Below are 21,727 nucleotides of genomic sequence, written 5' to 3' on the forward strand. Positions count from 1 at the left end.
ACTTAGACTGTGTCTTCACTGGGAATGCAGAGTTCCAGTAAAAGCTGGTATGCATTCCCTGTATGAACTGTATATCAACACTTCTGTGTTTCCTATGAGTATATTAATTCCCTATTGGAAAAATCTACTGAAGGTATCCCCTTGAATATATTTATATATATCAGGTTTATCTTCTAACACCGGTGTCTGTCTGGAGATCATAGCTCTTCATGCATGATGACATAGCTATAACTAAAGAAGCCCATGATACAAACTAGACCAACTGATGAAGAATATACTTATTCCTGACTATTTTCAGTACTGATCACTGCTTTCCCCATGTTATTTGCTGGGAAACGCACTCCTTAGAAATGTCTTCAGAAACCAGGAATAGAAAGATGCTTGGTGATCTGCAGGTTTGTTTTGTTTTTACTTTGCCTTGAAGTGTTTTACCAAATTTCTGCTTGCAAAAACTGTCCTTCAGTAAAAGCATTCCCTGGCCCGTACTCCCTCCTCTCACCATGTGGTTTTGGATCTCAGCAGTATAGTGGTGCTAACAAAGTATTAAATACAAATCGACCAAGCAGATGGAAAAGATCAGGTGTTAAGACTTGTTCATTGGTTAGTTTACTCAGGGAGCTGGTAGGAGGGTTGAGAGACTGGGAATTGCTTGATTTCTGTATAGTATTTTCTTCTTCTACTAGTCTGTGTCATTCCCCGTAGCCACTTCAAATAAAGCAGTGAGTTTTTAACTATGAAGAAGAGCGCTGATAAATGATCTGCAAGGTATGTAGATTTGGAAAAAGGAAGAATAGAGAAAATATGTAGAGAAGAGTCTGAAAGGTGTTTGGTTATAATCTCTGAATATTTTGACATGACCTATCATGTAATTAAATATACATATGCAAGTATTCTTTAAGTTTATTTAAATTGTTTTGAATCCCAATAGCAAATATACACTAAATAGATATATAAAATACCCATTTTATACAGTACTGTCAGTATTGAGAATTCTATGTGTTGACCTATGTAAGAAGTCCGGGCAGTTGAGTTCCAGCTATCTGCTTGCATTCAGCAATGTCAAGGTACTTACATTAATGAGGGATTCTTAACCCATGTGATGTCAAAATAAGAGAGAGGAAAAAATAAAATGAAAAAAATGATTACAGTTGTTATAGATAAAATGTTTGTGCTGGCCTAAAGGGCGTTTAATAATCATTCCTATTAAGCTTGAAGCATATCATAAATCTTGAATCCTAGTTTTTAACGTTCAGAGTGCATCAAATTATACTGATAGCAAAACACTGAAGGACATTTCCTGCTTAAAGTTGCAAGGAAAAAGTACCAAAACCTATTAAAGTTTTTTTGCATGTTCGTTCTTGATATGAAACCCAGATTTATCTCACTTACTAGATTATAAAAATATGTTGTTGTTTAGAGACAAAAGACTAGACAATACCGTACCTTTTCATTACATCTTTGCTGATTATTAAAAATGGCACAAGAAGTTGCCCTTGAAAGTCTGATAACTTTTGTCACCTTTTCTTACAACACTTTTTGGCAGAGGAGGAGGTCCTTACTGTGGAAAAAGTCACTTCCACTTAATTTTTAGAATTTATTTCAAAGCAAGAATATGTCGAAACTATGTGATTTAGGTAAAGAATTTAACATTGATAATAGGAAACATCAAATACAGTTTCCAGTTCCACTTCCAAGAGTCCCTCCGTAAGATATAAAGGCTTTTGTTTAAATTATTCAAACAAAGGTTGAACATTGTCAAATAATACAACAGATCGTACTTACATGTTGTTCCTAATTAACTATCTCTGAAATAGTAAGTACTTTGTAAACTGGTTAATGTAAAATTAGCATTTTTCTGCAAATTTCAAGTATTATAGAACACATTTGAACAAGTTGCTTTTTGAAATTGCCAACTTCAGTATCATTTGAGGAAATTTCCAAGTTGCACGCTGTTTCTGGCTAAAATGCAACGGAAGGTTGAAGGCTGAACCTCCCAGTATTTTACAGGATTATTGAAGAGGCTTATGCCGCTGTATAACGCTTTCTTCTTTCTTCCTCCTGTTGGACAGAAATCATTCACTCCCAGTTTTGCAATATGATTAGAATGAAGGAAGACTACCTGCAGCAATAAGAAACAGTAAAATAAAATAGTTAGTATGTAAATGGGAAAAATATCTGACATTCATTGGCATATAGATAACTGAAGTTTGCTATAAGGTGAGTTGAATAGGCCTTAATAGTAACAGGATAAATCTTTAAAAAAGATCTCCCTCCTGCCACAGTCTCTCCCACAATGAAAAGTTACATGTTTTATCAGTGTGTTGCCAGAATAATTGGAATCTATTCTTATAGAACATTCTCCTAAAATGCCATTTCATATTCACTTACAGTAAGAATTCCAATGATGCAGTATTATATTCTCCCATAATGCAAACTTCCAGTGACTTAATACATTTTTAAAAGTCTCTAGAAAAGTTGATACTGGGGGAGATTTGTCAATATGATTTTAGGGACAGATCAGTCTAATGCTGATGTAGCTTAGATAAGTTTTAAAAAAGGGCTTGTGATAGAGTTTAGAATTTAAGTAAAAAAATGTACATTGATAAAATAATTCTTTTATATATCTGATTTTACATTACATTGTAAGTTGATGTTGGGTTTTTTGTTCGTTCTTGTTTTTTATGAGTGTGTGTGTATGTATATATATATATAAAAAATTTCCTTTATTTGGAAGTGAAATGAGAAGTGGAAAGAAATGAAATTAAGAGGTAAAAATGTTTATCAAATAGCTTGTCACATGCTCTGTCATCTGTGTATTTCTTCATGTTTGCCCAGGCTTTGTTCTGCTCAGTATCCCAAAAGATGTTATCTTATAAAACATACGATTTTAATCACTATTCCAGATTTTAGGAAATAAATGTGTTTTGAAAGCATTTTATTGCAGAATTTATGTCGTTCTAAATACAAATTTAACAATCTTATCTGATCATTTCAGCCTCATAAATAATTTACTTTGGATTTAAGACTTTTCAGCATGGGAATGGAAAAATTTCCATTCTGGTTTGGTAATATATAAATTATGATAAATCTATAACAAACTTCCTGGAAACAGTTTCTGTGTGTAGCATGTTGGTGATGGGGTGTTGTTGTTGTTGTTGTTTTTCTAGAAAATGTTCTTGTTTAATCTTGTTTATTTCTTAAAGTACATATATGATTTCAGGTTTTCCTAGCATGAGAGTCATATCAAAATGTGATAGCTGTTTATGCTTTTTAGTTATGTGCTAAACAGTATGGCAGTGTGAAAATCTAACAACTTGTAACTACCAGAGCTTTCTATTAGGTTTAGTATATGACCTGCAGATATTTAAGTTGGGGTAATCCAGGAGGAACTTTCTTGAGTTTATTTCTTTCGAGATGGATTTCACGGATGCTTGGTATGTTGGCAAAACTTCCATTTTCCACATCTTTGATTTTATTATTCCCAAGACCTAGCCTAGGAAGAGTGCAAGGAACATTTAATTAAAGACTAATTGAGATTCACAACAGCATTCAAGAGCATACTTTTTTTTTTGAAGATTGAAGTACATAGGAGTAGACGGGCGGGAAAAAAACCTGGAAAAGATGAAATCTTACCTCTGATAGAAAGACACACCACCACCAGCCCCCATTGATTTAACAAATATTTTTTCTTCTTATTCTTCACTTAAAGAACAGCAGCTAGGCTGATGTGAGCCATTGTCCAGATTTGCATGCATTTTTTTTTTCTACTTTTAGTGACAGAAATTAAAATTAGACCACCAGTCTTGCAAAATAAGTCACACCCTTTCATCAGGTAGTATAGCTACAGAGTATACTCACAGTAATAAAAAGTGTTGTTCTATTAAATAGCCAAAGATGACCAAGTCTTATAAAGAAACAGTTTTTTATATATAGATCTATATATGTATATCTTGGTGAAAAGCTTTATCTTTTAAAAATAAGCAGGACTACCTTCTTTGCTACTTCCACACTTCACTTAGTTTAGGCCTCAGATTTCTGCTCTAAGACTTCACCGTGCATTGCTAAGATGGTTCTGAAGGTGGAGACAGGTCAGTTTGGAATCTCTTTCCATGCATCCTGCAATCCCCGTTTCCTCCTTTCTTGATTTCTTCAGAAACTATAGTTGGTATCTAAACACAGTTCATAGTTCCTCTACGATAGTAGCTTCTATTACCAAATCCGGCGCTGCTCAGCTGTATTTTCAGAGTGCTGAACTGAGCCTTACAGGAAGAACTGCCGCCTTTTGTCCTGTATCAGTGATACATTCCTCAGAAACATGCCTTTTGTGTTTTCCTTAAGCCCATCACATTTGGAAACAGTTATCAAGTTGTTTCCTTTACCAGCTACTGTATTTCTCAGGCTAGTTTTCAGGAGGCGAATTTATCTTCTAATTTACCAGTTTTCCCAAGCATTTGCATAAAAAAGTCACAAATTCCCCTTTTCATGCCATCCTTTTATATTTTCCTTCAGGGTGTGTATGGAGTGTATCCTTCCAGTACACTTAGGCCTTCTGGAATTAAAATGCTATTATGACTCTTAAATCCTATACATTCAGTTTCAAAAAAGGCATTCTAGACCAAACATTATTTGGTGTTGCTGTATACCTCATTTTGGGGGGATGATTTGTGAAATGACTGACCAGACAGTTGAAATGCCTGGGCCTGAGAAGGAACAGGCTAGAGAAAAATTCTGAATACTGTTGGTAAAGGATGTGACCACAAAGGTTCCTATTTTCTGAGTATGAAAAATACATGCAGTGCTTAACTGAGGCATATTACTACAAGCACATTGAGAGATATTATATGAAGGTAAGGCTTTATTACACAACACCCAGGTGCTGTGAGGTAAGAATTTGATGATTACATTTTGTTCTTAACACATACTTCTATTGCAAACTGCAGGCAAGACCAAGATGTACAATAACAAGGTTAATGCTTGGGGTTTTTTTGTTTTGTGGTTTTTTTTATTATTATTTTTAAGTTAGGTCCTATTTACAGCAGCTCTTACTAAAACACTTAAAATTTTTACTTCTATCTTCTCCTGCTAACAAGAGAAGAATCAAATAAGAGACCTTGCCAGGTCTGACCTTTTATCAAATAGAAGCATTCTGCGTAGGAATTTTACCTTTGAAGATCTTTATAGCGGTTAAAATCTTCAAGTTCGATTGTTGTGATCTTATTGTCATCTAAATGAAGTTCTAGTAGACTGGAGGGCAATTCTGATGAAAAACAAATGCACAGTATGAGAAAAATAAGCCAACTTGGTTTTGTTGGAATATTTATGTTCTGAACAGTGTCTGTCTTTTCTGTTTAAGGTTGGGTGAAGAATCTTGGGGGGGTTGTCTGCATGAAAGAAATGAGTATTAGATACAAGTATGTCACTTTAAAAAAACTAATTCATCAACATAATTTGGTTTAAAATAGTAAATTTTTAAAAAAATCAATTGTTGTGAAAGTGCATATGCTAATGTTAAGATTTCAGAGTTGCAAAATTTGGTATAATTTTGCTAGTTTTCTTTTTTACAGCTTTCAGGTACTTTTGGTTAACCTGTCAAAGATGTAAATTGTGTGTTGTATGCAATTATCTAACAATTGGTAGTCAAAATCCTACTCCTGTGAAACCAGTGATGTTTTTTTGTAGATATATATTCTCTTCCACATGATGTAACAATTGCGCTATTATGGCTTGGAAGACGAGATCTGGGAGGAAAGCTTCCAGAATTCTCTAAGGAAAATGAGACATTTGGTATGCTCCTTCCCGTGCCGGTATGCAGAATATTTTTTCATATGGTACAAAATAGTCCCAGTTAGAACTGTCAGTGAATGGACCAGGAGGTGGAGAATCTTTTTTACAATATCCCTTTAGTAAAGGTGAAGGAAGATAGTCACAAGTTTGAATTTCTGTTTGCTGATTTTATGTTCAGTTTTACTAGCATCTGTCTAGATGGCACCCTGACACCAAGCAAGATAAACCACGCTTCAGTTACTAACATGGCTTAGGAGAGCACTGCTCCCATTGCCATTGCTATTTGTTGTAGCATTACAATACTGAAGACAAGTATTGTAATGAAAAGACAGCTGTACAGTCTGTCTTTGTCCCAGTTGACATGTTTTGATATTTGTTTGGGCTTTTATGCAGTTTACATTCCAGTTTACAAATGCCTGTATCTGAGTTACAATATTAAGAGGGAAGACTACAATCTGCCCATTTTAGATTTTAAGTCCATTTTTTCATGTCATTATAACATTTTCAGATACGAGGACCTACAAACTTAGTTTCCATTTGTGTAGAATGTGTTAACCATGAAATCCTGTTTGATTTATGTATTTGACACCACATACTAGACCTGATGCTGTTTCCTTGTAGGAGATTTCTCCGTAACAGAGGCAAAATCTGAATGATTTTATGCATTTTTTTGTGTGTGTGCTAAGTGACAGGACATGATATTATGATGATACTGGAAGAATGTATATTTTTCTGTATTGAGGAGTGTTACCATAGGCAGCTGGATATGTTCTGATCTTAAAATTATCTGAACAATTGGGATGAGCTAGATTTGTTTGTTGTTGGGGTTTTTTTCAGTGTTCTTTTCTACAGGGATGCTTTTGCATGTATATCTATCTACAAGGAGAGATTAATAAGAAACAAATTCTTTATCTGAATGATCCAGAAATAAATATCTTCATGACCAACATTATGTTATATGATATAACGTATGATATTATGCTTTGTTTCTTTTTTTCTCTTGGCTAGTAGTTTTGAGCAGTTGAAAACCATGAGAATTTGGTTAAATACTACACTGAGCTACAGAAAATGCAGGTGGAGTGTTGTACCGAGTTCATTCCGGCTACTTTTTTCTATGTGGAGATCAGTGATTTATAAACTTAGTGGTTTAATTTATTGTTACCTCCAAATCACAAGTTAATTGTTTTATATGAAGGAATGATTTAATTTTGTAGTATGTTATGTTGAATTTAATGCTGATGTTAATATTAAATTCTACTTAGCGAAACCCCATCAAAAGATGTATAAAATGCTAATTTGGGGTTCACAGTGAGGTGGTTGGTTATATTGCAGAACATATTTGAGCTACAGAGTTGTTTGAAACATGAAAAAATAAAGTTAGAAATTTGAGGGCTTCATTTTAAATGCATGAAATGCAAAGTCTTTATCCCTTATGACCCGACCAAATATCAGGGGGTTTAGCCTTTCTTTGTAAGGATTTTTGAGAGGCTGATGAGAAGGATGTGAAGTGACATCTTTTGATTTTCTTCACATTGTTTCTCCTGACCCGAGAAGTGTCTCTAGATGGCTGTGAGAGGAGTGGACTCCTGCCAAGGAGAAGGCAGGAGAGGGGGCTGGAGAGCGAGTGTCTGACTGTTCGGGCATGCGTGCGCATGCATGTGCACTTTTGGCATGTAGAATTGGATACAAAGTACAAAAATAAAAATAAGATAGGACAATACATAACAGAATTTATGAACACTTTCATAATCATATAGGTGTTAAATATAAATATATATATTTTTAGGAGCATACTGGTACAGGTAGAATAGAAAAGGTAAAACAAGTCATACCTTTAGGAATTGAAGTTAATTTAGCTTCTGCAATTCTTATATGATAAATATTTACTCCTTCGAAAGCCCCTGGCTCTATTCCATCATTGTTAAGAGGATTTGCGCTCATTTCTGTCCAAGGGGGGAAAAAAGTATTTATGGCATAGGAATTTTGTGTATGTTAGATTAAATTATAAACAGCTGATTTCAGTTTATTTATGACTTCTGATGTTCTAAGCATCTAAGCATTAATTAATGTTTAGCTTTTGCTTGCTATTCTGAGGGGCGGAAGTCACACCTTTCAGTGAGTAACAGTTACTAACTTGGCTTGCAGGGTTACCAGAAACTTGACCTATGTAGCAACTTCACACAGAAATTAAAGTGTGAAAGAGTGTTTCCACAGAATGGCTATCTCTTTAAGTGGATATTGCACACTGGGGAAATGTTTGAATGAAAATTATATATACTGTGTTACATTTTTGAGAAAGAGAGTTTCTTTTCTACTTAACAGGACTTACCTAAAACATGTAGGGAATTCATTCCTTTAAATGCATCCCTGGGGATTTTCTTAACCTTATTAGCATGAATCCTGAGCTCTGCTAAAGTTTTTGGTAGATTTGTTGGAATCTCAGTTAGCTGGTTATGGGACAGATACAGTCGTCGTAGCTTCTTTGTTGGCTGAAAGGCTTTTGGATGGATCTTGGATATTTTATTGTTGTTCAAAGCCAGTGCCTGTCAGATATGGGAAGAGCAATATAAAGAAAATTTCTTCATACAGAAATGTTATGATTACGAAATTTTAGTAATGAATTTGATATATAAATCAATAATTAAGTATGTTAAGTATTTTATTTTTCCATCATACCAAACTTTAGCTCTTTGTATATACTTTGGGCATTTCAATTGATTGTGAAAAACAAAAAGGAACATGGAAGCTGGAGCATCAGCTAGAAGGTAGAGAAAAACTGGTCATAGCTGACAAGGTACCAATGGTTAGTAAGAAGAACTGGCCAATCAATATGTTTGTCTTCATGTATTTTGTGGGATTGTATGGGGTTTATGTTCTTTGTTGTTGTTGCTTAATTCAGACAAAGTCTCAAAACTTGGAATTTAATCTTATTTCAGCATAATGCTGCACAATAAAAGTCAGCTTTTTAATCTGATATACACATCTGAATTAATATCTTAATTGCCATGATTTTTCAACTCCTGTGAATTCAAATGTGTCTCTTCTGCACAGTACACTAGTTCTTTTTTGGCACATTTTTTTGTTCTTGGTTGCTATGTGTTACCAAAGAACTTGGATTGAGTTACTACAGACAACAATATATGTTATCTGAAATGATTTTGCATGTCAAATCACATCTCTGTATTTACCTACCTAGACTATTAATTTTTGTTCCTTTTTTATTTTTTTGAGCTGTTTGTAAGTCATCTGTTCTCTGGAACTGGGAATAAAAAGTAACACAAAACAGAATTAATCTTTTTTTCCCAGAAGAAAGGAGGATAGCTTGAGGAAATAAACAGGAAATGCTCCTTCCTAATCTAGGTTGCCATTTATGCCTTTGCTAAGTAGACTAGTGGTCAGACGAGTTGTACAAAGTAAACTTTGTTTTCGGTAAAAATTTTGTTAGGCTTTACCACACATTAACTGATGAGAAAAACCAAAACAGCTCAGAGTTTTCAAATACCACATAATTAAGCGGTGACTCAGATATATAACGTGGTGATTGCTGAGGTGTTCCAGTGACTTTCTCAGGCATTGGAGGGTAGTTTCTGTAAGATATTTTATACTGAATATAAACCACAGTTAGTGTGTTCACCCCAAACCTGCTGGTAAGACCATTCTGTACCCAGATGCAAGATGTGTAAGGGGAATTGGAAACACTTTGTTGCAAATAATGAATTGATATGCTTCCTATTGTTTCTATCCTAGCTTAACCCATAATAATTAATAAGCCTATTCATAAACACTTAGGTCTGTTTCTTGCTCAGAAACCAAATATGACTGAAAAGGATTTGTTTTATGCTAACACGTTTCCTGTCTTTCTAATGAATGTTGTTAATTTGCTAACTTGTGGAAAAGATTTGTCATTTTTACAATGAAAATTTTAAAGTTGTCCATATTTGTTGGTACTGGATCTAGGGTGATGACTTATGGAAATCAGTATTCCAAAAGAGATTTCATCTACCTTTACAGGCCCCTAAGACTCTCTTATTTTCTTTCATTATAAAAGGGGACTATTGTGTACTGTAAATATCCAGATTTATCAGTTGCCAGTGATACTTCTATTAAAGTCTGTCTCTACATGCATTCTTGAGCATGATAAAAATGGTAGTACTGACTTTTTCAGTAATGCAGTGTTGGTCTGTGTTCTGTTCAGGTCAGTTAGATTTGTAACGTTAATTTCAGCAGTGTATGTTAGTTGTATGCTATGTGCTTTTGAAAATACCCTCAGAAACTGTGTTCTAGTTCTGCTGTGAGATTAAGTTCGTTCTGCTATTTTACACCTAAGCTAAAAAAGGAGTACTTGTCTTGTAAGGAATGTTTCTGTGCATGCTAAGGACTGAATAAATCTTCAGGATCTTTTTGGTGAGATACACATGGTACGTTTTCTGGATGTTTTAGAAAGCATAGTTCTTACAGCTCAAAGAAATTTGCCTCTTACTATGTGGGAGCACTCAGATATGCAGGCATTAGGCTGTATTTTTATGGATACTATTGGAAAAGAAAAATACCATTTGTATTTTAAAAGTATCAAAATATTTCAGATTGCTAAATAAGATTTTAAACTCAGAAAATAGGAAGCTTACATAAAGTGATGTGAGTCCTTGGAGATCGTTTTCCTTGACCTCTTTAATTTTGTTGTTTTGAAGGTCAATCATACGAGTATCTGGTGGAATGTTGCGAGGTATTGATGTCAAACCTATTTAAGTACGTGACATAAACAGAAACGTTATGTGCCTATGTATAAGTCCAAAGAAATTAACTGCTAAACAGCAAAACACAGTAAGATTGTTGATGATTATGGTGGGAAAGAAAATATGAACAGCCACGAAGAAAAGGGAGTACGTGATGAAAAGAGGAACTAACGATGTAACAGTGTACCACAAAAACGTGGGGATAGTTTCAGGAGGAACTGCTTCTGCCCCAGACCATGAAAAGCTTGAATGGGGTGCTTGCTGCAGATTCTTTGCATCTGTGAAACAAGTAGCCTCAGAGCACGGGTGGTTCTACAGGGAAACTGCTCAACCCCCTGGAGAAAGCAGCCCTGACAGTCTGGGGCTGTGGTGCTGTGCCGAGTAACAGGGCTGTTGCTGTGACTGCAAGGGGTTTCTGCTCAGTGCTTGAATGCTCCTGTCCACTGCCCTACCCATTATGCTGGCATGCTTGCTTATGTAGCCATACAGTTAACGTCAGGGCTGAAAAATGTGTTCTTGGTAAAAGTGGACAAGAATGGTCTTCCTGCAGCAAGTACTTAATTGCCAGTTGTATAAATCCTCCAATCCAGTTCGCTGTTCAGTTACAAAAACACTTCTAGTTCGTGCCATCTGAGATCCTGAATCAGCAGAAGAGACTAGCAAGGAATAGTAATTTTCTTTTCAGTGGAAATGCTGATGCATCAAATGTTAAATGCTAGTCCAGTTTATTAACAATCTTTCCATATTAGATTAGTTATCTAAAGATGAACTCTATTAATAGGAGGCATTTTTCCTGTATGTGAACTCAAGTAGAGATTTGCAATCTGTAGACTAGATGCAATAACCACGGGGGGGGGGGGGGGTCTGTCAGCAAAAGTTTGATTCCATAATAATGACACATTTTTTTAAACCCCAGTGATTTACATATTGACTCAATGTTTCCAAGACATGAGGAGTCTAAGATTAAGTGTAGGATGGTGGCGGAGCTGTGATGAGAACAAATGTCATCACTGTGCTAGTCGCACAAGCACAGTCCAGTCCTCTTGATTACCTTGAATCATGGGGAAACACTAATGACACATAAAACAATGAACACTAATTCAAATCAATAATGAATTGATATTTAGGGACTAGTATGTATCCGCAACAGTGACAATAGCAGATTTGCCTTTGGTTAAAATGTTACCAGTGATGCACACTTTAATGGAAGTTAAGCTGAGTGAATAGTTCCTTTCCCATTTATGCCTTCTCGTTAAACTTCCTTGTGGTTTATTTACGGCCTCTTTATCTTTGTTATGTTTTCTTGACATTTGACCTGTTGCTTTGTAGTTATGAATGAAGTACTACTTTGGCCATAGTCTTTTGAGAGAGGGCACCAATAGCTTGTTTAATGCAACAGAAGACACAGCAAACTTTTGTGCTTCTCTGTTTGGATATAACTTCATGCGAGTAAAAGAAACAGGAGAAAGTGTGATCTAAAATGTTAATATAAGCATTTTCACATTCTGTGATCTCTTAGTGGATAAAAAGCTGTGCAGATTATTATGTACTTACTAACCCCAATCAGTATTCAGAGAAGTATTTCCACAGTTATTTGTTACATATTGTAAATGCCTTTCCATTCTGTGTCGTTATCTATAGAAGTCATTGCTAGTGTGGAAAATGCCTAGAGCAGCTTATTATTTTTCTAAACTGGTGCACATGAACTGGGAAAATATTTACATTATAAAAACTGCTGGACACAACTTAGTTGCTGGACATGAATTAGATGTGGTTTGCGAGCTTAATTGAAAAAGTGTAAGCTCCTTTTGAAAATGACTAATACTGGAATATGTGAATGTGTGTGATTTATGGAGCTGTAGGATTTATCTTTTAAAAGGCAAATCCTCCAAAGGAGAGTCCAATGGAGAGCAGACACACAAATTCATTCTTACCTAGGTCAGAGCAATGGACAACTCTCACATAGCACTGGCATCCAAAGGGGCATACTGGGAACAGGTCAAAAGGAATTAGTGGTATAATTGGTTCAGTGGTTGGAAATAGGGAATTGTCATCATCGTCATCATCATCATCTTCTTCCATATCTTGGAGCATCATATTCTTCAGTGTAAAATATGAAGGACCAATGAGAGGTTTGGCAGAGCACAAAGCCAAGAAGAGGAGGAGCGTGTATTCTTTCATATCTTCTTAATCAGGATAGCCAATCTTGAAGAGGAAAGTAAACAAACAAAAAAACCCCCAAACACAAGAATAAGTGAGTGTGAAGCAGCAAATGAAAGTATTGAACCATTTACTTTACTCACTGCTACAGTCTCTTGTCCTGAAAAACAGTCAGAATATAAAAAATAGGATTTGGAATATAAATTATTATTATTAAATTATATATAATGATAATGAAATATTATTTAAGCGAAATGCATTAAACATTGTCATACCAAAACTTTATAGTTGAGTTTAAAAAATAAGTGCCGTTTACTTAAAGCTTTGAAGTGTGATTCTTGTAGTCAATTTTACCATAACTTGGAATTGTATTTATTTTATTTTATTCATTCTTGATGAAAAAATATGGGTACGTCAGCATATATGCATTGCTTGTATCTAGAAAATTGGGAAATCCTTGATTAGCAATGCATAAAATGCACTCATCAGGGTAGTTCCTAAACTCTTGTTATTCTGATCCCTAAACACTTCCAATTAAACTTCTTTTTCTTATCTGGAAAAATAGAGTTTTCTTTCCTGATAACAGCTTTTCCCATATTCCAGTCATTCGTTTATTACTGCTGTTGACAGAAAGTCACCTCTGTATGCAAGCACATTTGTGCTGTCTTTTATTTAGTGAGGGCTCTTTTCTCTGGCAAGGGCTCGCAAGTTATGACTCCATGTAATTTGAAATCAGTAACTTAAATTACATCCAGAAAAAAGCTGGAAGCCAATACTTTTGTGTAGCTTTTTTTTTTCTTTTTTTTTCAATAAACACGTTTGGGGTTTTTTCAACCTAGCGTTGCCATCATAGTGCCTGTACCTGATAGCTAGGCAGCTGGCTGATAGGAGATGAAAATGTGCTGTGCTTGAATTTAGTGCCATTAAACCCGTTAGCTTTCTAGTTGACCCATAACTTGAAAGTATCTGTCTTGTGTAATCAAAGGTCCTTCAGTTTGGAAGACAGAAAGATATTGGATCAGTTAGGGCATCTTCAAAGCAGAAAATCCCATGTCAGATAGCTACAATTATTTTTTACTGATGTTATTGAGATTACACAAGTTACAAAGGACTTAAAAAGTAGATTTGCCTTTAGAAAAATATGGCAGCCTCTCATGACAGCTGTTCCTTCAATTTCATTCTGCTTCTCTGAGTTCTAATTTTACCAGATTTCTTCTAGCCTTACCTGACAGGGAAAACCCGAGTCCAGTCTTTAACTACAGTATAGTGCATTACCTGCGTAGTGATGATCAGTAGTTCAAACCCCTTAGATATCTTCTGCGTAGTCTTGTTTTATTCTAAAGATGATTTTATTGACCAAATGCTCATATAAAACTAGACAAAAGAGAAAACAGATAGTAAGAATTGCCACAGGATGTTTTGCAGCTCTTTGAGAAGAGGCTGTAAATCCAGTCTTCAGCTCTACGTTGTTCCCCTCCGAAGCCCAGTTCCAGGAATCGTTTGGATCCCACAGTATGTTGTAGAAAGCAAGAGTGGCTGCTGTACATTTTATTATGCATATCCTGTTTATAAAAAAAGTTTCTGTTTAGACTACCACAGACCTCTTTAGGGAAATACTAAATAGATGTCACTTCTTGTTCGATCACCTAATTAAATGCTTGCTGATCTCTTTATAGCTGAAAAATGACTTTATTGTAACCATTTTGTCGTTGGTCCTCAATCACAGGAAAAGGAGCGCACAGCTTTGTACAAGGGTGTTGACTTGGCTTATTCAAAATTCTGAGTTTTTGTTTGTGCTGCTTTTTTGTGTACAAGGTCATCTTGATGTTTCTTGTGTATGGTTCTTAACAGCGTTAGAATGCTGTGTATTGTATACATCGCTACTGACTGTAACTGTGTATGGTTCAGGGTGTATAAAAAGATAAAAAAGCCAACAGTATTTAGACTGCATAAAACTCATCCTTTCAAAAAGAATGCAGTGACTCCTTCTCCCCAGATATGTGTCTGAAAACAGAAGAACAACATACTTTGTATCTTCTAGGTATGCAGCATATAACTGTAAGTTTAATATTTGTTGTAATCCCCAGTTCCATGCTCATTTGAGTAGAGTGAGTTTCTTTTACTGATTTAACAATCTCTTAAAAGAATCTTCACACATATTTTTACAACATATTTTTCTTTGTGTTCAAAATTCTCTTTCAGTGCTCCTAGAAAGAGTTTAACAGTTGTACTTGCAATCCTATACATGTGTTTTCTTGGAAGAGTCTTGGAATATAAACAGTGCTGGGAACAAGATGTGGAACCTGCATTTGTTTGTTTGGAGAGAATTGCAGTCATGTCTGACTGTAAGCCTTTGGAAAACTTGGTGCTCTCAATCTTGTATTTGAACTTTAGCAGAGCAGTCAAAATGTTCAATATTTTAATCATACCATTCATTAGGAGATGAGGATTTTGAAGCCTTTCAGACTTCCAAGTTCTCCTTATTCTTGTACAGGTGCTTTAATGGCTGGGTTTTCACAGATGGGCACTCATCTTCTTCCCCTGGCTGCTTGGGTATCAAGTGACAAAACACTTCGTATTTTATTCAGTGTTGTTGTACAATTTCTGCTTGTAGCGTATCAAGCATCATGGCATGGGTCATGTCTTGAGACATCTAGTTTCTAAGTCCCAGGCTTCTTTTTGTGAGAGGCACTGGATGTATGGTTTTACCATATCTAAAAGATAATCTTCCATATGTGTTCCTGAAATGCCCTTCTGTATCTGGTGCAGAAGTTGTTTTTTGAAACAGTTTAAAAATCTGTTTCCACACTTGAACCTGTAGTAAATGGATTGCATTTCCTTTCAGATACTCAAAAAAACCAATTACGATTTCAAGCTATGAAAAGATTGAAGCTGTGATTGGAGCTGTGGCCAATTTGAGCTCTTGAAAGCCATGCATTGTTCAGAAAGTTCTAGAAAATAAGTGTTGAAATTGATTACATATATTAGTCCCATGAGTTAAACTCTTGAAAACAAATCCCTTGAAAGAAGGACGCCTGAGTTGTTATATATATTATTTTTCAGGAAAGAGAAAAAGCCCTCTCTTCATCTTCCCATTTTTTCATTGGGAAATCCTTATTGCTAATTGGCTTTGTAGTTAGGAGTGATAATCAAGTCTGACTCCAGGTTTACATTGGCCGCAGAATGGATTCCAAAGAACTGGATTTTATGGAGGTGTTCAGGTTTTTTTTCCTGGCTGAGGTTTTGAGTTTCCCAGTAAACAGATGTTGATATATCTCTGTAGAAATGCTCTGACTCTGCAGCTCATCTCAAAGAACTTACCCACATTTTCTGCATGTTTAAGCTTAAAGAGGAAGAGAATTAAAAGAAAATGAAAGCCTAAAATCCAAGATCCTGATGATCTTTCTGGAAATTTTAAAATTACATTTACATGAGAATTTTGTGAACAGTTTTTAATTAATTGTTTCAGCAAGTACAGCTCATGAATACAACTATACTAGTTGTATTCATGTATACCATATACTATATATACTATACATGAATACTAGTGCCCAGTGCTGCTGCTTGAGCCTCCTCCTGCTCCCAGGTATGTACTTGCAGTTCCCTCGTGCAGCTCTTCCACTCAGGCTGTTCACGGAGCAGACTGAACTCACAAAGCCAGCATAAAACTAATGTGAGCAAGAAAACGAACCCAACACATTCTTTCTGGGTGAACAAACTGTATCAGTCTTGAGTGTCAGAGCCAGCAAAGGAGTGGGTGGAACAGCCTGGTTTAGAGGGATGGGACATAAGCAGAAAGAGAGGGAAGGAGAAGACATAGGACACCCATTCTTGACATACACAAGCTTTTAGACAGGCTCGGGTCTTCTGTTGGGTAATACCCTGCAGAGGTGACTGTTGCTTTGAGCAAAGTCTGGCCTTGTCCATTCTTGGTTTTATGGACCAGAACATTGAGGATGAGTTTGAGAAAGTGTGTAGTGAGTTTGAGGAAGGCTCACATACTTCTTCATTACACCTTCTTTATAGCAATCCTACTTACCCTTCAGTAGAAAAAGCTTCCAAATAACACCTTTTGACTGGGACACTAGCCACCCCAAAGTGAGGTAACGGAATGTGGGGAGCACACTTCACATGTAGAGATGCTGTGAGGCTGACTTTCCTGAAGTATGTAGCAATCCTAAAATCACTGTACTAATTGCTTGGGGCATACTTATCCTCACTAATGTTGTGATCTTCACCAAAACACACATTGCCAAACATGCATGGGGAAGATAACTTTTTGTGCTATTAGTTCAGGATAATACTTATCATTTATAACTAATTAAATGCTGGTGAAATCACAGTATGTTGGTATGATTAAATCCTCTTAGAATTTATGTGGAAAATTCCCATGTAAATGTGCAGTAGTTCTGTGACATGAAAATTCTGAGCATGAAATATGGGAAGAAAAACATTTTGTGAGGATAGAAGTTAAGTTACTAGGATGGGATGTGTGCCTAAAAAAGAGTAAGTCTGGATGCCTTGGCAGCTGCATGCCAGTCCTGCAGCATGTGGTCATTGTTGTCTCACCAGTTATGACACTGAAGGAGTTAATAGATAAAGTTTTAAGACTTAAAAAGACTCTAAAATATATTCAGAAATAACTTCTGTTACCAGTGTATGGAGGCAAATTTCCCATGGCATTGTTTCTGAAAAGAAAATGTTTAAATGACACAGTGGTGGTCTTTTTGGAGGCAAAGAAAAATCCCTGTGTTCATTAATAACACAAATCATTGCACTGTGCACAGATTTTGTCCAAAGAAAGGCAAGACTCATAGCTGTTTTGAAAGCTGTATTTAAAAATAGGTCTGATTCTATTAGTCATTGTCCTGTTCCAGAAATAAAAGGACCTTATGTTTAACTCCTTGTCTACTCTGTTGATTTACTTAAATTGCTTAAGAAGAACAGGAGGAAATTTTTTGATCTGTAAGATTACTGAAGAAATTATTATGTCTTGATAAATAGTCCAATATTGAAGTTATGTAGTATAATAACGAATAACATGTTTACAATATAAATTATGTTTAGAGAGCATTTACTTTTTATGGAAAACTGCTTGACTCTTGTATGTTACTGAATATGATCTATGAGCATTTTTAGCTTGTAGTTCATCTACAGTTCAATCTCTCATGTGTCATTTTTAATTGCTGATATCTAATTTTAAAAAAATCAGCTTCAATACCAAACTACAGAAAGTTGTAATTGTAAGAACTGCTAGGAAAGAACTGTAGGATAGATTTTTTCATAGATTGTAGTAACTGAAGAAAAATATTTTGTGAGTTGTTACATCTTTCTGACAAGTCTTTAATAGTTAAATGATTCACTGTAGTTTGGGGTTGGTGTTTTTTTGCTTTGCAGCTCAGATGTGGTAAATAAGATCATTATTTCAGCTGCAAAGTAGATTTAAAACTGTTCCATGCAAGAAGTGGTACTTCTGACTCTAAATTACCTGACATTATTAATCTGCACATAGTGGCTGACAACCTGTTGCTTAGTTCTTTATTGCTATTTATATAGAATAGGTATTCAAGCTGGACATACCTTGCAAGTTTGTTAGTTCTTCCAGAAGCACTGTGATAATCCACCTGAGATCTTTATGTCCAGTTATTTCATATTAAAAAAAAAAAAAAAAAAAAAGAGAGAAAAAGGAAGTTAGGATGAGTTCTGTGAAATGGAAAGTAAATATAAAGAAAAATTCCACTTCCAAACTTCTTGATCCTCCTGGCACCGTAGGTGATACCAGAGTAAAGTGCTGCTTCAGATTAGCCCATCTTAGTACTGAAGAATGATATTAAGACGACTTGTTACCACTCATATGTTTTTCATCACTGCCTGTATTACAGCCAAAACTTCTGGCTTAACTCTAGACGTCTAGTGGAAGACTTTGTAAAACCTGTAGTTTAATAATAGTTGACATCAGGCCGTTGGAAGTACAGTGAGGTCCACTTCGGGTCATTCCTGCTATGGAATCACACTTTATGATTTCATTAGCCATTATTCTTTTAAAAGTGTGACTTGAGTAAAAGTATAAAACCTTAGCCATTGGCAAAGTAAACCAGTAGCCTATAGTGTTCAGCATGTTGCCAAACTTTTCTGAAGTTTCAAATTAGGACTTCGTTGTGTAATTATATATAAATTCTACCTCTTGCTTTCAATAGACAAGTATCTGGCTGGGGAAGATGATTCAATAATGGAAAATATTGATCAGTTTTTGTTAGTCAATGTAGTTAATTTATTTCTTTTGTGTATGAGAAATAAAGCATATCTTTTATTTGAAACAGAGACAATATTTGCAATATTCTGTGATAAGGACTGAAGCTGTGAGCTTAAAGCAAAGTCTTCGAGAATTTGCCCTGTGATACAGTTTGTACTGACATGTACATCACAGTATTTAGAAACTGGGTTATTCTTTGTTTACCTTTTGTTGGCTGCCTGTTTGTGTAAACTTCAGAAAACTATGACTGATCGTAGTCAGTGTAATAGTTTGTGTCTTTAAGTTTACAATGTTATATCTATCCTGTTCCTTATACATCTAACTACTTCTCTTTCTTTAATTAGCTACTTTCTGTGTTAAGAGTCTGGTCTTACTGCAGAAAAATAGCCTGGAAATTTTATTTGGCTTTTTTCAATATACATGTAACGTGGTGCTGTTTGCAAAATGACAGTTTAAGTTGCATATTAGTTATTCTGGCTACTGTTACTTAAGGAAGAAAAAGATACTATACTAAATATTAAAACTTTGGTGGTGTCATATCAAAGAAGATAAGGCTTGTGTTACCTCCTGCATTGTTTTTGCCTGTGATCCAGTTCCAGTAGCAGAGATGAATGATGATAAAGATTCTCCCTATCACTTTTCCCAAGGAATGAAATTACAGTTTCCAAAGTAATCACATTCCCACATAAAAGTATGAAGAATGATCTTAAACTTTTTTGAAATCTCAAATTGCCTATATATGCATTCTTTTGCCTGCATTTAAAAACCAAAGCTTCCTAAGCAAACACTCCCCTGTGTTTTGAACGGCTTGGCTTGAATGCTTTTACTTGAGCAAATTAGTATTAAATTTCTGTTTACAAAAAACCTCCAAGACTTTCTTGGCTTTTTAATAAAAAAGAGTGGGGCCTGAGGGTTATGATATAAATGTACTAGTTCCTTTCTTTTTCACTTCTTTCAATAGTAATGTGTTGAATCAGCAATTCCAGCTGATCCTAGTTTTGCTCCCTGTTGCTGATGTTTAGCAGCATCTCAGTTTTGGATAAATACTTTTTTTCTTAATTATTATTTTCTCTGTTTAAGATGATTCTGCTGGTAGGAACACATTCCTACATGTATAAAGTATTTAATAGCCATATTACTTAATGAAGCTGACATACAGAGTGGCAGTATCTGGAAGAAATGTAACCATTTTACCTTATAATGGATTATATATTTTGTACAACGTATAGTATCAATATGGTAGCAATAAATACTGCTTACATTGACATACTATTATTGTAATGAAACCATTTAATATCTCAAGACATGGATTTAGTATTTTGGTTGTGGCCATAGTTGTGTTCTAAAAAAAATTAACCAGAAGTCACCTTTTCAGGTCTCTTGACCATCAGATTCCAAACTTTAGATGTTAGCTGTTGATAGTAGTACCAAAAAAAATAAATAAAAATAGGCCAGTGGTTCTCAATCTAGTTTATGAACCTGTTCTTCTAAACATTTACAGCACATTTATAATTTAGTAAAGACTAACTACTACTGCAGAATTTCTCTCCAGGACCACTGTTTCCAGTATACTTCAATTTTTGGACCCAAGGCCATTACATGAGCCAGCACAGTAAGGCAGCTGTGGAGTTCTGAATGAAAGCTGGAGTGTGCAAATGAATGAATTGATGTGAGGTACTCAAGTCAATGTTCCCCTCGCGTTCTGTGGCAGGACCAAAGTGTGCTTATGGAGAACGTGGAGCAGCCATTCAAAGGCTGTAGCTGCAGCCCTTTGAGGTAGTATCAAATGCTGCTTTCTTGGCGATGTTATAAAGCAATTGATTTGGGGTGATATAATTGAAGGTGCTGCTAAAAGAAAAAGAAAAATCTTATTGTATCTGCTCTTTCATTAATAGTGAGATTTTGTTTTTTAAATAGCCTGGTAGAAAAAAGTGTGTCTCAAATTGTGTAATCCATGGTGTTGGAGTCCTGATGAGAGCAATACTGTAAAATAGAAAGTGGTCTGACAGTATTTTCCTTATAAGCAACTGTTTGTATATTTTCCTACGAAATATTACATGTTAAAATAACTAAAAGAGGTCAAACTGTTTGCTTAGACCTTTTCAGTGATTTCTATTTCCACCAATGAAAGAATTGGAATTCTATCTTGCCTTAAAATATATACGTAACTTCTGAGCCTTTAATTTCTAAGGCAAAGGATAGGAGTGTGTACAGCATCTTGTGGTTCAGAATACTGGCTTTTACTATGGTGAAATATGCAAATGAAAAAAATCTGGATGGTGTTTTATATTTAGCATTATCACATCAATAATATAAAATGTTATCTTTGATATCTTTATTGAAAACTACTATATTTGTGTTACTTTAGATGTCTGAGCAAGCAAGCATACGCTGCCATATGTGGCTAATGCTTACATTGCAATCGCTTTTTTAAGCTGAACTTGTATATGTTTGTTATTATAAGGCAAACTAAGTACTTTTTCATTTTCTAGTACTGTTTATAAATGTGGTTTACATAAAGTGATGAATCTAACATCAACTGCACAAATCTGTCTTGGAGACTGCCCATCACATTTTAATAACATGACTTATTCCTTTCATGCTCACAACCAGTCCATGTGGAGTACAGTCACATATTTTGGTTTTAGCTAAGTTTTGGCTCTTCTGAAGTTGGACTACACCATTAGCTAAGTATAGAAAAACTGTTATTCAGCTTCTGGAGTTCATCTTGATTCTTCAAAAATTATATGTAAAAATATAAAATAATCATTATTATTTATTATCATTAATGCATCAA

At 35.2% G+C, this 21,727-nt stretch overlaps 2 protein-coding genes across 5 annotated transcripts in view; one reads left to right on the forward strand and one right to left on the reverse strand.

The window, feature by feature from the left end:
- CENPP (centromere protein P) overlaps positions 1-21,727 on the forward strand; it is a 151,619-nt gene that overhangs the window by 65,383 nt on the left and 64,509 nt on the right. The window lies entirely within an intron of this gene.
- On the reverse strand, positions 552-20,865 carry ASPN (asporin). 2 transcript variants are annotated; one of them, XM_005444425.4, is made up of 8 exons: positions 18,258-20,865; positions 12,452-12,722; positions 10,410-10,522; positions 8,114-8,327; positions 7,617-7,727; positions 5,164-5,257; positions 3,355-3,493; positions 552-2,119 (listed from the first exon to the last, which is right to left on the reverse strand). In XM_005444425.4, the coding sequence occupies exons 2-8, from the start codon at positions 12,696-12,698 to the stop codon at positions 1,922-1,924; spliced, it is 1,116 nt and encodes a 371-aa protein (XP_005444482.1). In that variant the 5' UTR covers positions 12,699-12,722; positions 18,258-20,865; the 3' UTR covers positions 552-1,921. The 2 variants fall into 2 exon arrangements, with proteins under 2 accessions (XP_005444482.1, XP_027668752.1); XM_027812951.2 differs by lacking the exon at positions 18,258-20,865 and adding an exon at positions 13,953-18,238.

Source organism: Falco cherrug, chromosome 4, assembly GCF_023634085.1.
Source record: "Falco cherrug isolate bFalChe1 chromosome 4, bFalChe1.pri, whole genome shotgun sequence".
Lineage (NCBI taxonomy): Eukaryota > Metazoa > Chordata > Aves > Falconiformes > Falconidae > Falco > Falco cherrug.